General features: G+C 47.9%; 1 protein-coding gene across 1 annotated transcript; it reads right to left on the bottom strand.

Annotated features, from left to right (window-relative positions):
- Window positions 1–6,270: 6,270 nt before the first annotated feature.
- TOPORS (TOP1 binding arginine/serine rich protein, E3 ubiquitin ligase) lies at window positions 6,271–11,539 on the bottom strand. Its single transcript, XM_036403885.1, has 2 exons — window positions 11,381–11,539; window positions 6,271–9,797 (listed from the first exon to the last, which is right to left on the bottom strand). The coding sequence occupies exons 1-2, from the start codon at window positions 11,537–11,539 to the stop codon at window positions 6,816–6,818; spliced, it is 3,141 nt and encodes a 1,046-aa protein (XP_036259778.1). The 3' UTR covers window positions 6,271–6,815.
- Between the last annotated feature and the right edge of the window lie 3,163 nt (window positions 11,540–14,702).

The raw sequence follows: 14,702 nt of genomic DNA, 5'->3' as shown, positions 1-14,702 counted from the left end.
AAACATCTATAGCTACAGGTAAAGCAGTAGAGGTTGCCTGCACAGGTTACCTGAACACAGCTCAATCACTAGCTTGTGATGGTCCTCTGTTTTTAATCATCTGTGTGATTCCTGCAGAGTTCTACCTGTAGCAATTGAAGCAGGAGTTCAGAAATTAAACATTACAAAGGAAGACTATCTGAGAAAAAGAGCAAAAAAAAGATGAACAGTTCAATGCAAGCTTCATAATGACTACATATCTCGAGATTCGGCAGGATGTTGCTTGGTCTGTGCAAGAAAATGACAAATGAATGCTATTTAACATTTTGCTTGAACAGTTTTCCCATTCAGAAAACTATCAGAAATACAATAATGAGAAAAGCAGAACTGTGAAGCATTTTAAAAGACTGATTACCTTTCTAGGACGTATAATCTGATACATGCTTTGTTTATCGAGAGTAAATTCAGTAGTTGAAAAGATTAATTGAACCTGTTTTATGTACTTGTACATGCTCTCACAGAGAAAGTAACTTACTTTTTCTTTTCTTATTGACTCTTGCATAAGAGCCTGCAATACACCCGCAAGAGTAAAATGACTCTTCTAAATTTAGTAGTTCATAAATCTTACAAGACACCAATCCATCCAGTGGTTTGTTGTTTCAGGTTTTTTCCTCCTTTTTTATATCCAAATAAAATAGGAGTTCATGCAGGAGATGCACAATATTTGCTGTTGCTTTTCTCCTCTCCCAGGCTACAAGAGGCTTACTCGTGCTCTACCCCCTACACTCCCTCCCTCCCTCCCCCCCATAAACATAATGCATGCAGTGTGCATACACATACACGTGCATCTATGTACATTAATTTTTGACTTTTCAGCTAATGGACAAGAAACTGCTATGACTTCAAGCACAAAGCCCTCTGTTTTGGAGGAGCTGTGTGACCTGGCTCTCATAATTTGCTGAGGATTAAATTTACCATCCCAGCTACACTCACGAAGTGAATGATCTTTAAAAAAAAAGTTATGCTCTGCATATCTTTTCCCCTATGCACTTGATGCTCATCTCAATGCCTTGGACAGGAGCTTGTCACTTAGTTGTGACTCTGGATGGATATCTGATCTCTAATGGCTACAGGTTTTCAAAAGATAAATGGTATTTTTATTATATGTTATTCATTAGGACTAAAGACTAACTTAAATGTGCAGTTGGTCATTCCACATCTTGAGCAAAAAATTCTTCAGGACTCAGCATTCTGAAGTATCCTAAGAGGGGACTTTTCCTCAGCCCTTGCTAATAACAAAAGGCTTGCTTCAGTTAATTTAGTTCCTCTTTTGGAGACTACTGACAACATACCTAGATGAGCAGGTTGCCAAGCTAGGCTTGGGATGTTTCCAGGTCTTCTGTCACTCCATGGTAAAAGCCATGAAACCTGTTGAACTGCAGATAGTTCCAGCTTGCTGGAAACTGGCACTTGAAACTTCTTAAAACTGCAGCACTGAGCATCTGTGGCACTGCTGATGATTCATCTACCAGTAAAATGCTCAATAGATATGCAGCAGCAGCATTTTCTGCAGCCACCTTTGGATTCTGGTCCAGTTTGGAAACAGAAATATGCTTCATCTGCAGTTTCACTTCAATGTGGTGAATCTTAGAATCTCATTTGAAGCACAGCAGGTGGATACTAAAGGAGAAGGCCCCTACAGAACACCCTGGGTTATTATGTATTTCTGACAGGATGAACCTCAAACATCCCAGGCCTACATGAGTAAGCTCTGCATGCATGCACAGCAAAATAACTCTGGTGGGTTTATCTACTCTCATTGTCTCTCCTGAGATTTCAAATTACCCCAGTGTGAGAGACTGAAGAAAATCATTATTTGCTCAAAAACAACCAAAGTGTGTGTTTGCACAGCAGGGTGGCAAGGCAAGCTGTGCAAAAAGTGGGATGATGCACTTCTCCATATCCCACCTCCCTGGAGCTTCTAGTCCAGCTCTAGAATGGTTATCAGCCACTGGCACACCAGGAGCCCCACATGGAGGGGTGGGCTCCAGGAGGCTAAAGCAGATAAAAGCAGTTGCACAAACACCATCTCCCTAACTTCTTCTTGAAATCTGGGTAACTTAAAGTTGGATGGGTTAGAGTTTGCTAAGTCAATGTCTTGTGAAATGCTTTATGTCAATTGAATGTTTTAAAATTTGCCAAGTACCCTTATTCTCTTAAGTTTGCCTGTAAAAATTTGTTAAACCTCCTGAGAACACTGTGTTTCTCCCATATGCCTGTCTCAGGGAATAAAAATCTTAACCTTAAAGAAACATATCAAGTGAGTCCAGGGCTTTACTCCCCAGGTCTGGTAGATAAGACACCTTCTTCTCAAAAGGCACCTGGAAAACAGGCAGAATATCCAGGGAAAGTCAAATAGCCCCGGATAAGGTTATGTGGGTTGCTAAATCCAACACAACTGCTGGCTGAAGTCTTGTCTAAGCCTACAAAATTATGCCAAGGGAACCCTAGAAGAGGATTGATAAAGCTCATTTCCTGCCCTGAGCTGATTAATGCAGCTCAGTCCTTGTCCTGGTTTTGGCTGGAATTTGAGTAGATATTTTTTAGAAGCAGGTACAGCACTGTGTTTCAGATTCAGTATGAGAATGATGCTGATAACATACTGATAGTTTGGTTGTTGTTGTTAAGCATGCTTACTCTGAGCCAAGGATTCTTCAGCAACTCATGCTCTACCAGTGAGGAAGTGCGCAAAAAGGTGGAGAAAAGCATGGCCAAAACAGGGGACCTGAACTGGTCAAATGGACGTTCCACCAAAAGAATGTCACACCCAGTATATAAACGGGGGGAGTTACCCAAATGAGGGCCTATCTGGGTTTGGCATTGGCCAGCAGGTGGTGAGCACTTATGTTGTCCATTATGTACTTGTCTTTGGTTCTCTCTTCCTCCTTTTTATTACTATTACTAATACTACTATTATATTTTCCTCCAGTTCAATCATTAAACTGTTAACCAAAAAGTTTCACTTTTCTTTTTCCCCGCGGTTCTCCTCCCAGTCCCAGTGGGGTAGGGTGCTGTTGAGTAAGCAGCTGCATGGTAGTTAGTTGCCAGCTGGGGCTAAGCCATAATGCTTTCTCTACATACGTACAACCCTTAGTAGCAGCTGACGCCAAGTCACTCGGCTTACTCACACTATGTTGGTAGATGCAGTGGGAGTGATGAGCTGGTTTACACAAAGCAGCACTGGAAAGAAACGGCAGCCTGTAGCACACTTGTTTTCCTCAGTTGTGTTCACTGCCCTAGACACCCTTCACGTTTCAATGACAATTTCCTAGTAATGAGTGTAATGAAAAACAACCAAATGAAGCTTCCCATGCTGTAAATGTCTTTGAAGTATTAAGAATGTTTTCTGACAACTTGCTCCTTTCCAGTGTTTGCAGATCCCATGTAGCATGCAGCTCCTGAGACCTCAAGAGCAGATTCCCATGGGACTCCTGGGTGGTGCAATGTTTGCTCTCTCAAAACAGAAAAGCAAACCTGCAGTTCTTTTTTCCTCATTGCACTGACATTTTTAAGCTGGCCACTGTGGCCTCCTGATCACTGTGGCCCAAGACCATGCCATCTTCCAACAGGCCTTCTCTATAACAAACCAGTAAGTCTAGGATACCTTTCCTTTCCCTAGGTGGGTCTCTGAGTATTTATAATACAAACTTCTTTCCCATAAACTGTAAGAATTTTTCAAATCTGCTCACCATAGCAGGAGGCATTTCCAGCTGGTCTCTAGAATGTTGAAATCTGCCGCAAGGAGAAAGGCTGCTGATCCAGAGATTTCTCCTAATTGCCTGTTAAATTAACTTCTCAGCACTGGCATCCTGGCTGGGCAACTGATAGAAGACACCCATCATCTCTGCTTTGTCTTCCGTGACATCATCTTCACCCAGAGACTCCCAACCACATCATCACCAACTGTAAGGGCTGTATCAAACCTCTCCCTTCTATTTAGTGCAAGCGCTCCACCTTGCCCTGCCCTCTCAATAGCCTGTACCCTCCCTCCCAGCACTCTGGGTGTAGGAGAAGTCCCACTTATGCCAAAGATATCTCAGCTGTGTGAATGGACAAGCTTCCAGTCAAAGGCACTTGCAGCGGCAATCCTTGAACCATCTGCCAGGGACACCCCAGGCCCTGAGCCCCTGCCCTCCAGGAGAATTTGGGGCTAAATAGAACAAAGGGAGCCACCACATTCACTCCTAGGAGATGCCAGAGAGCTCTTAGCAGCCAAAAGCCAGACTGGACCACAGCAAGCCCATCACTATAGGTCACAGCATGTGGCCCCTGGACCTCCTAGTGCCCTGACTCCTTCAGACATTTGTGCTCCCTGAAACCTAATCCCATGGTAGGGACCAACCTGACCCCTGCAGCCCAGAGACACTCCCAGGGGCAAGAGTGGAGGCGACTGACTGCCACCACTCCTGACTCCCTCTCAGGCTCAGCTACCCTGTGCCAACTGGTTGGGAAGGAGCAGCCCTTCTCCACAGCCTGGGCACTTCCAGGCGATGAAGACCATGGTGTAAAAACATGGTGTCAGAATGGTGGGTGCTGCTGCCTATTATCTGTCCCCAACAAACATCTCTTCTTGAAAAGCAAGCTGGTTTAACATTCAGGCAATGCAGTCAAACCCCCACTCAACACTCACCGCAACTGGCTCAGTGACAGAGGCAAGAAAGGCTCTTTTGCAAGGTTTTATTCCAGCAGGGTGTGGCTGAAGGGGACCCAGCAAGGAAAAAAGAACCACATGGAGCAGGCAGCTTGAAAAGGGGAAGGGGTGGGGAGTGGAGCTAAGGGCTGGGCAGAGGAGTTTGGTCTCCAGGGGAAGGGGGGTGGCCACCAGGGATACCAATCCAGTGTGGGGACAGGACAAACCAGGGGAAGTTGTGACACAGAAATCCATTTGGGAGTCTGTTTTTTTCCCCCTAGGACCAACTCTATGGTAAGTAGTTACTGCTGTTTCCAGGGCTGGGGACTTGGGAATTGACTGAGGCGGGAGAGTTCATGGAATGCTACAATGGTGAGACAAGCTGCCCCTTTAGCCCCTGGATAATCACAGTGGAGCGGAGACCCACCTGCAGGCTGTGGAAAAGCCCCACTCTGGAGCAGGTAGAGATGCCCTTATGGAAGCTACAGCCCATGGAGATCTCACACAGGAACAGGCTCCTGTCAGGAGCTGAAGCCTGTGCTTAGGAGCACATACAGGAGCAGGTTTCCTGGCAGCTGGAGCAATCTGTTTCGGAAGTACTGCATATCTGTAGAAAGGGCCCATGTTAGAGCAGAGGAACAGTGTAAGGAGTAAGAAGCAGCAAGAATGTGATGGACTTAACACAATACCCATTCCCCATCCTTCTGCACAGCTGGGGAGGAGGAGGTAGAAGAGCACGTATGAAAGAGTGAAGTTGAGAAAGGAGAGGAAATTAGTTTCAGTTTTGCCTTTTTTTCTTCTCTGCCTACTCAATTTTTCATTGGCAATAGAAGATATTAATTGTACCCAACTCTATCTGGTTAGTGACAGTATCTTGTCCTTGCCTCAACCCAGCTTTCCCATCTTACTTTCTCCCCCATCCTGCGGAGAAAGGAAAGTGACAGAGCAGCAGCTTGACTACCTGGCAAGCAACCAGCCAAGGTCAAATCCATAAAACTCGTGGAGGTAGTGCAGGAGAGACAGTGAAGGTACCCTCCTCATTCAGCCCTCAGAGCTACTGCTGTGCACACAGAGAAGGGCCAAACCTGGAAAACAAAACCCTGCCAGAGGTCTGTTATTGCACATAAATTTATATCCTGCAGCAGGACATCTAGGATGTGCTGAGCTGGGTGAATGATGGTTATTTCAAGGAGGTCAGGAGGAAGACCTTTTATTACCAAGGCTAGACAAGACAGATGTTTTTCAAGTATGCAGCTGCAGGATATAAAGAAGAGGAAAAGATTTCTTGAAGACTGCACAGGCAAAATGCACAGGCTCCAAAAAAGGGAAATAAAAATAAGAAATTTGAAAAAAAAGATGTTTCCCAAGGGAAAACTCTTATTTTAGAAAGGGCAGGACAGAGCGGCCACCCAGCTTTTGGGAAAACTCAGAACTGAACCAAATCCAGGCAATCTGATCAAAGTTTCTGCTTTCAGTGGAGGCTTGTACCAGCTGATCTCCAAACAACCCTTCCAACCTGAAGTTCTCCGGACTGCAAAAATATCCAATGGTCTGGATATATAAGACACTCAAAACCAAAAGAAAAAACTCCATTTGCAAAACACAGTACATATGTAAATATATTTAAAAAAACAACAAAAAAAACCTTATTGCTTTATTCAGATTTTGACATAGCTTACCTTAAAATTACTCAAAGTCATTTGAGAATTTCTGTAGAAATCACTGACTGCTTTTCAGCAGAGATCTGCTTAAACCAGAAATTGAAATGATGCTGAAATTCAGACTGAATCACTTTTTATGAACTAAACATTTTTCTGGTCTAAGAAGAACAATCCCCATAAAATGCATTTCTAGGCTCTTGTTTTGGATTCCTTTTCTGTTGTTTGGTTTACACAAAACTTTGAAATACACTGTGGATGGCTTTATGAAATTAAAACTTCCAAACAGTTCTCTAACAAACTTTTAGAATTACATACTAGCTATATTCTATCTTCTTTGACTTAAAAGTGCATACACATTCAGAAGTTTTATACATTTCCTAGACATCTTTTTAACAGACAGAAATCCTACCGGACATTTTAGTTTTCAAGGGAAAAAAGAAAGTCGTTAAATTCACAGTTTTAACAAGTGTTCCAAGGAAAGCCTACTACATTTTTTCTTCTGGAAAATCAAACCACGAGGATCTGTTGACAAGTCTCTTTGGCAGTCTCAGTATCAATGGCTCTCTCTCTGGACACTCTAGGAAGGAAGTCCTGGGGGAAGGCAGTTGACTGGAAGGCGCTGCTGGTGCTTCCTGAACATAACTGGTTACAGTTTCTGTGTGAGAGGTGTTGCTGCTGGTACTCACTGTGGCAACACTCTGATCAGCTGCTGTTTCCTGAATTTTGACATCAGCATTTCTAACGCCACCACCTAAGTTTTCCCTTGTGTCAGGGATACCATACTTTTTGTCTACTTCTCCAGTTTCCTCACATCCTGTGCTCCTCAGAAAAGAAGATGGAGACTCATTTTCCCTCTCATTTATTTGAGTTGTTCCTGTCCATGTAATACTGCTGTCCCATTCGGTACTTTCTGGTTCCTTGCTACTATCACTATCAATTGTAATCACCACCGGAGAAGAATGTACTGAGTTACTCGTGTGATGTTTCCGGTGTTTCTTCTTATGCTTTTTCTTTTTCTTTTTAAGATGCCTCGTTGTGTCCGTTGCTTTTCCTTCATAGACTATCTCCACACTTGGACTCCTCATTTTCTTCTTCCTTTTCTTATGCTTTGTCTCACTGCTTGCACGATTGTCTGACAGGCTATCTTCATTTTTGCAGCAGTCACCAAATTTTGAGGAAGTTTTCTTGGACTCATTTTCTCTTTCTAGACTTGTGCTTTCCATGAATGCATTCTCCAGGTGGCGAGTTTTGTACTTCCTTTTTCCACCAGGCTTTTCACTTTTCATTCTGTCATTTCCTCCAGAAGGAGTCCTTGATCTGTTGCTTGACCGACTCCTTGACCTGCATCTTTCGTAACAGTAATAGTGTCTCTCATGGAGTCCCCTCTGGCTATGCAGATCTGTCCTCTCAATAAACGATCGTATCCTGTATTCTGGACTAGCAGATTGCCGCGAGTAAAGAGTGTTAGACCGGGTCCTCCTTCTGCTGGAGGATTCATAGCTGTCTCCAAACACCTTTCGACTACAGAAAGCAGAACCCCACTGGTGTCTACTTTGGTAACTGTCTCTTACATAATAGCGATCGCTGTCTCTACTTCTTGATCTCCTTTTACTGTGGCCTTTGCTGCGTGAACGTGATCTGCTCACTTCTCTGGATGGAGTGCTCTCACCACTTAGAGAGCCCCTCTGGCTTTTCAGAGAGGCTCTGGTGTCATGAGCCCTTGATCTTCTGCTGCTTCTTTTGCTCCTATGTTTGCTACTATCTCTGCTTCTCGATCGTCTCTTTTTAAGTTGGCTTTTGCTACGGTGCTCCCTTCTAGACCGATGGCCATGGCTGCCTCGACTGTCCCGTGAACAGGACTGTGGGCTTCTAGACTTTCCCTTTTTAGACAATCTGTGATTCCAAGGAGAGCATACTGTATCACTCCCTGGAGAGGGGCTCCAACTCAAGTCCTGTGGAGGCAGATCTTTTCTTTTGTATTTGTTCTTCTCATTCCCTTTTGATTCCATCTTCTCAACTGCAGGAGATAAACAGCTTCTACAACTTCCTACATCCTCCCCGTATGTTGGGGAATGTGGTGAGAAGCTCCTGCTTGGGTCACTGTCACTCCAGCTGTGACACTGGACTGGTTGCTGTTTCTTGACATCTTCCCTTTTCTCTTCCTTGATGGACTCCTCAGAGTCAGAGGACAGCTCAACCACTTCTGGGGTCCTCTCAGCTAGCGGCTTAACGTACCCAACAATGACACAATTGTCTGAGGAAGAGCCACTGTCGTTTGAGTCAGCATTAGCCTGTAACTCAGTCTGCAGCTTGGTTCTTCGGCTCCCTGAAGCAGAGTCCTCGTCAGAACTTTCTGATGACTCCAGAGGAGAAGCTATGGTTGCACGAACCTCTTCTGAAATGGAATAGGAAGGCCCCGGAGTTTCGTCATCCCACGGGGCCTGACCAAGGCCAGGAACAGACAAACTATGATCCGGCCCTTGCGGGTACGCCACATCCGGAGATATTGTGATAATTGATGAGTCTGAGTGGCTTCCTTCCTCATACGATGGTGCAGGACAGTCATAATTGGCGTGTTGATCGTATGATTCTAAGTTAAAAGGACAACGAGCAAAACTGATGAATTCGTGCAGGAAGTGCTCTGTCCGATTCAGCAGAAAGGGCTTCAGATCGTCAGCAAAGGCCTGGCTTTCCAGATCGTACCTGGTTACGTTACTCATGATGATGTGCTGCACAATATTGATCAGAGACCCGTGGGCACCAAACAGGACCGTAAGCTCTCGCTTCAGCCAAGGAACCAGGCGGTGAAGGCAAGCAGGGTTGCGCCGGAAGAACTCGGCCGAAATCTCTCGGTATCGGCCGCCGTCCTGGATGCTGCGGATGCGCACGCCGGTGCGGTACAGAGCCCTGCGGAAGGTGATCATGTCCTCCTCCTGAATCTGACGCAGAGATCTGCCCTCCGCGCTGGCCTTCCTCCTCGAGGCCAGCCTCCTGAGCATCTGCTGAATCTCTCTGTGCCTGTGTCGCGCCGGCTCGCTCGACAGCCCTTCAAACAACATCCCGTTATCCGGAGGGGACACCATCCTTCGGGAAGGGGAACCGCGCGTGCGGCGTTCCCTCGTTAAGGTGGTGCGGTAACGAAACCTCCGGCCATCGGGGCTGGCAAAAGAGCTTGTTTCTAAAGGGCTGAGGATGTACTCCTTGAAGTCATCTTCAGCACGAATCGTATGGAAAATGGAAAAGAAGGGTTGCTTGCAGAGTGGGCATTCTGCTTTGTTCTTGGACCACTCTTGGACGCAGCGAAAGCAGAACCTGTGCAAGCAGCGATCCAGATACGCCACGTTGTCAAATCTGTCCAGGCAGATGGGGCACTTGGAGTCGGGAGACGCATCTGTCGGCAGCTTACTGGTGCTGGCTTTCGGAGAAAAATTGCTATCTTCTGCAAACTCCTTATCTGATGTCATGTTCTAGAAAAGACAGAGACAGAAGATCATTGCTGTCACAGAGAGGCAAAAATCTTACACTGTAGAAACCCATAACAATTGCTTTTACAGTTGCAAAACCCAGCAGGAGCTCTGAGACAATGCTGAACAAAGAGGCAGCATGACCTAACTACTTAGTTTGACTTCTCTTTACAGTGAGGTCTAGGTTCTTCAGTGCTGCATGTTTTAGACAGCACCCAAACAATGCTGGCACTGATGATAAGTAACAGGCAGGCCTGTCTTCTTCCCCACTCTTAAATAACTCCTTTGATGTGGTCAGTAGATTTATGATTTACATGGTATCCTCCAAAATATAGCTTAAAATATCTAGCATTTATATATGAAAAGTATGAGAACAGTTAGTTTTGTACTTCAAAACAAACCAACCAAAAGAAGTAATTGGACTTTAACTATGTTATCACCTTCTAAGTTCTGCTGGACCTGTTCTGTTCCTGCACAGTCTGCCCCTCTTTGTTGGGCAGACTGGACCACACACAGCTTGTTGGACAAGACAATCTCCAGGGATGTGTTCCTGCCAAAATAAGTATCTTTTTTCAAGACTGAAGCAGAAATAACCAGATGTTATGCTGAAGTACACACTGCCTTTTATCTAGTCAGATTGTTATGCTGTTTGCCTGAGATAGTAAATTTTCTTCACAGTGACTGGTCTGGGGCTGAGCTTTGAATTTGTGTTGAACACAGTGTTGATAACACAGAGATATTTTTGTTATTGCTGAGCAGGGCTTACACAGAACTTTTAGTACTTCCACACTGGGGAGGAAGTTGGTGGGGCATGGGAGGTTGGGAGGAGATGCAGCTGGGACAGGTGACCCAAACTGACTAAAGGGATTGCCAGACCACGTGACATCCTCAATATATAACATGGGGGAAAGAAGGAGGAAAGGTGAGACATTTGGAGTAATGATGCTTGTCTGCTCAAATCACACCACACATGATAGGGCCCTGCTCTCCTGGAGATGGCTGAACATCTGCATGTCCATCAGAAGCAGTGAATTATGTCCTTGTTTTGCTTTGGTTGTGTGCATGGCTTTTGGCATCCTTATTTAACTGTCTTTATCTCAACTGACAAGTTTTTCAGCTTTCACCCTTTTGATTTCCTCCCTAATCTCAGGAAGTGTGCAAGTGGCTACCCAGTGCTTGGCAGCTGGTTGCAGTGAAATCATGAGAGACGTCAAACATGGTCAACAAAAAATCAATCTATTTAAAAGTTATTTTCAGTTTGGGCGTTACCCTAAGGATTACAATCCAGCGAAAATAAGTTTCCACCCTACTCCAAAATCCATTAGCCCATGTTTTGCAGCCTATCTGGCAGCAGGCCTTTCCCGCCGGCAGGACACCGGGGCAGCAGCAGCGCTGGGGTGCCAGAGGCGCAGCCCGGGCTCAAAGAAGTGCCGGCACACCTGCGGGGGTGAGCAGGCCCCGGCCCCGACCCCGCTCCGCCCGCTGCGGCACCGCCCCCGCCCGCTTCCCACCACCCCGGCCTCAGCAGCCGCCAGCCAGCGCCCCGGAGGAGACGGCGCTCCGCCCGCCCCCAGGCCCGCACTCACCGCCGCCGGGCCCTCGCTTCCCGTGCGGGCCAGGGCTGCGGCCGCCTTCAGCCTGTGGCGCGTCCGGCAGCGCCCGGTGCCGGGAGGCTCCCACCGCTCCTCCCCTGGCGGGCGGCGGCGGCGGGCACCCTCCGCCAGGCGCCGGGACGGGTCCGCCATCGGCGGCGGCGTTGCCACAGGAACAACTGCCCGCGGGCGCGCAGCTGAGCCGGGATCTGACGGGAGCGAGGCCGGGGCCGTCGCCGTCACATCCGCGCCCCGCGCAGTGACGCCGTTCCGGGGCGGAGGCTGGGGAGGGGCCGGGATGGCGGCGGCGGGTGGGCGGTCGGTCGGGTTCCGGCCCGCTCCGCCGCCCGGTGAGTGTTGGCGGGGCGGGCGGGGCAGCGGCAGAGCTGGCGGTACTGAGCAGCCCCGGGGAGCAGCCCGGGCGGCGGCGGCCCCTGGGGAGTAAAAGCGAGGGGAGTCGCGGCGGTGGCGGCGCCAAGGCGGAGCGCGCTTTGTTCCGCAGGTGGCGGCTGGCGTGGCGGGGCGCAGCTGGGGTGTCCTTCTCTCGGGGCGCCGGTGGCCTCCCACGGCCGCTGGAGAGCCGCTTCCTGCCCCAGGAGCTGCCCGAGGCTTTGGCAGAGCCCGCCGGCGGCGCCAGCGGGAGCTTGGCAGAGGACTCCATGGAAGACTGGAGAAGTCGTGTGGTTGGTTGGGCAAGTAAAACATAAATAGCATGTAGCAAAGAGGAGATAGATAAAGCATTTCCTAATAAGCCGTTACTAGGAAAGAGAAAAATAACTGTCCTTACTGATTTTTACAAGTGCGTACCTGGAGTAGATACAAGTGTGCAAAGGACACGGACAAGACCAGTTGTGCAGGCTGCCACAGGTGGGGCACAGCCTGCCACAGTACCTGCATGTATTACTACCAGGACTTGGGTAAAACACAAGCACAGCCAGCCCTGTCCCTTTTCTTACCCACAGTCAGTATGGACTAAAGTTTGCAAAAGCACACGTGAATTCACAGATGCCCAAAGTACCAGCACAGCCCTTCTGTTCATGTGATAATCCTGCCCCATATCCTGAGCCATTTTACTCATTCCCACGCACCAGCTGGTCCTGCTTCTTGCTCAAGAGTAAATGCCTGCTCTGGTGCTTCCCAACAGGTACTCCACTCCTAAAGATCTCCCCAGGAAGCAGCACGGGCCTATCCTTCATGACCTGCCTGGACCCAGAGCCTGCTCCTCACCAGGTAGCCCACCTTGAAGTTTGCTCAGGAGTTACATCACTGCTCCCAGTAATTTTCCCTGGTGTTCAGGGCAGATGCAACCTCTCTTGTGTCCACAGCAGGCAGCATCAGGCATGTGGGCTGTGACCTGCAGTCCTGCTTTGTGTGTGGGTGCCAAGACTCACTTGTTCTACTTGACTCCGTTCCCCAGCAGGTGCACCTGGGGCAGACATACCCATCCTGCCCCCACACTGGCACCTGCACCCTTTGCTGGCATCAGGGCCATTACCCACTCCCACTGCTGGCACAATAGGAGGGATTTGTATCTCAAGTAGTTGTACTCTGTCAACTTGATAAATGCTGTGTGCGTGTGTCAGCTCATAGGCAAGGTGGGACCCACTTGGACAGTTCATCTCTGGGTCATGGCATTATAAATGTATCCTTGAAAGGCATTCCAGGCTTTTCACAGGGGTTTATAATTTGTGAGCTGAAAAGAAGCAATTCTAGAAGTAAAATGGATCTGGTTTGAGGTGCTGGTTTTCTACACAGCTGTGAAAAGCAGAGCTCATGTGGCCACTGCCCATAAGGATTGGTAGCACCTCATCCCACATACCTCTTGAAGCTGGGGAACAATCTTTTGGTGAGCCTGGCCCTCTTCCTCCTGGCCATCAGGACCTTTGGGGTCCCTTAGTCATCAGCAGGAATTTTCTTTGCCAGCAGCTTTGTGGGAATAGGAGTGTGGAGAGGTCCCATGTCTCCCTGAGCAGCAGTCACAACTAAGAGTGGCATCTGCAGTTCCTGACAAGGGACAACCCCCAGCCCTCTTTCTGGTGTACTCTGGCACCTCGGACAATGCTCCCTCAGGCACAGCAGCAACAGCTCCTGTGGCAAAGGAGGTCAGTGGAAGGTTCAAATTGTTCAATTCCTGAGTTTGCTCAGCCTCTCCCATCTTAGCTACATCACATGTAAATACATTAAAATTGTCATAGACCTATAGCAGTGCTCCTCCAGAGGTTTCTGTGCTGGCAGGCTCTCTGCCTCTCTGCTGACTTTCTCTGAGCCAAAGCTGACTGGCTGGATCGTTCTTCACTGTCCACACCAAAAGAGCTCAGCTTCAGTGCGCCCTTGTCCTCACTGTGGTTGAAGCCTTCGCCAGCTTTCACTCCTCCACTCCTTTCCCTGACTAGCTGGGAATCTCCAGCAGCATGATACCAAGAGCAGGAGTTAGAAATAGTCTCTGACCACTGGCCTTCCCCAGGCTGGGTCCACTTCAGTGCTTATCTTCTCAACCTTTGTTTTAGGTTCCACCACTGGTGTGCACCTGCAGCTGCACATGGGCAGGTACTGGGCAGTTCAGGGTTGTAGCATGCTCTGCTGCAAACCTTCCAAGGGTCACTTTGCAGCCAGCTCAGTGGAAATCTCTTTTTTGGCTTTGCTCCTTCTGGGCAGCGAGTCTGTGTGATCATGTAGAGATGCTTTAATTCAGAGCTGCCACAAGATGGCAAAATACTCCCCAGCATCCCCTCCAAGCTGGCTTGCCTGCACCGCAGGCTGGAGCCGTGCAGGACTATGGGGAAGCAGCAGCAGCAACAGCAGCTGAATTTCTCTCCCTTCATCTTAGCCTGCTGCTTAGTGTGCATTCTCTGAGATGCTTCTCTAAAAATCTCTGGAGGACCAAGACCTGTCCATTTACTCTTGTCCCTGAAGTCCAAGGCAGAGACTATGACTGCTCACAAGAGAGATGAAACACTTGATAATGTCCCTGCTGAGGACAAGGACCTTGCACAGTGACAGCAAGCTAAGGCAGAAGGAGACATTTCTCTTTTTATTAGCTGAGAAACCTGTGTGATATTTCTGTGTATATTAAAAGAACTGAGAGCCTCACTCGAGAGCTTTTACTTCTCTAGCCTGTCTTGACTATTCTCTGTATCCTCTCTCCTATATTGCTGTCATAGCTCAATGCTAAAGTAAATGTCAAGGGTCCAAAAGCATCTCCACTTCCACAGCCTGATGCTGACCTGAAGTCATGTCAGCATGATGGCAGAAGCAAGAAGCCACTTTTACCTCCCCCATAAGAGAGAAGTGGGATTAAAGGCCCCATAGAGATTTA

This window comes from Molothrus ater, chromosome Z (genome assembly GCF_012460135.2).
Source record: "Molothrus ater isolate BHLD 08-10-18 breed brown headed cowbird chromosome Z, BPBGC_Mater_1.1, whole genome shotgun sequence".
In the NCBI taxonomy this organism is placed as follows: Eukaryota; Metazoa; Chordata; class Aves; order Passeriformes; family Icteridae; genus Molothrus; species Molothrus ater.
The sequence above is the reverse complement of the archived record's forward strand: the minus strand, read 5'-3'. Positions and strand labels throughout refer to the sequence as shown.

Coding starts and splice junctions, on each gene's coding strand:
- TOPORS (XM_036403885.1), bottom strand. CDS start 11,539: ATGGCGGACCCGTCCCGGCGCCTGGCGGAGGGTGCCCGCCGCCGCCGC. Junction 9,798..11,380: donor GAAGCGAGGGCCCGGCGGCG/GTGAGTGCGGGC, acceptor TGTCTTTTCTAG/AACATGACATCAGATAAGGA.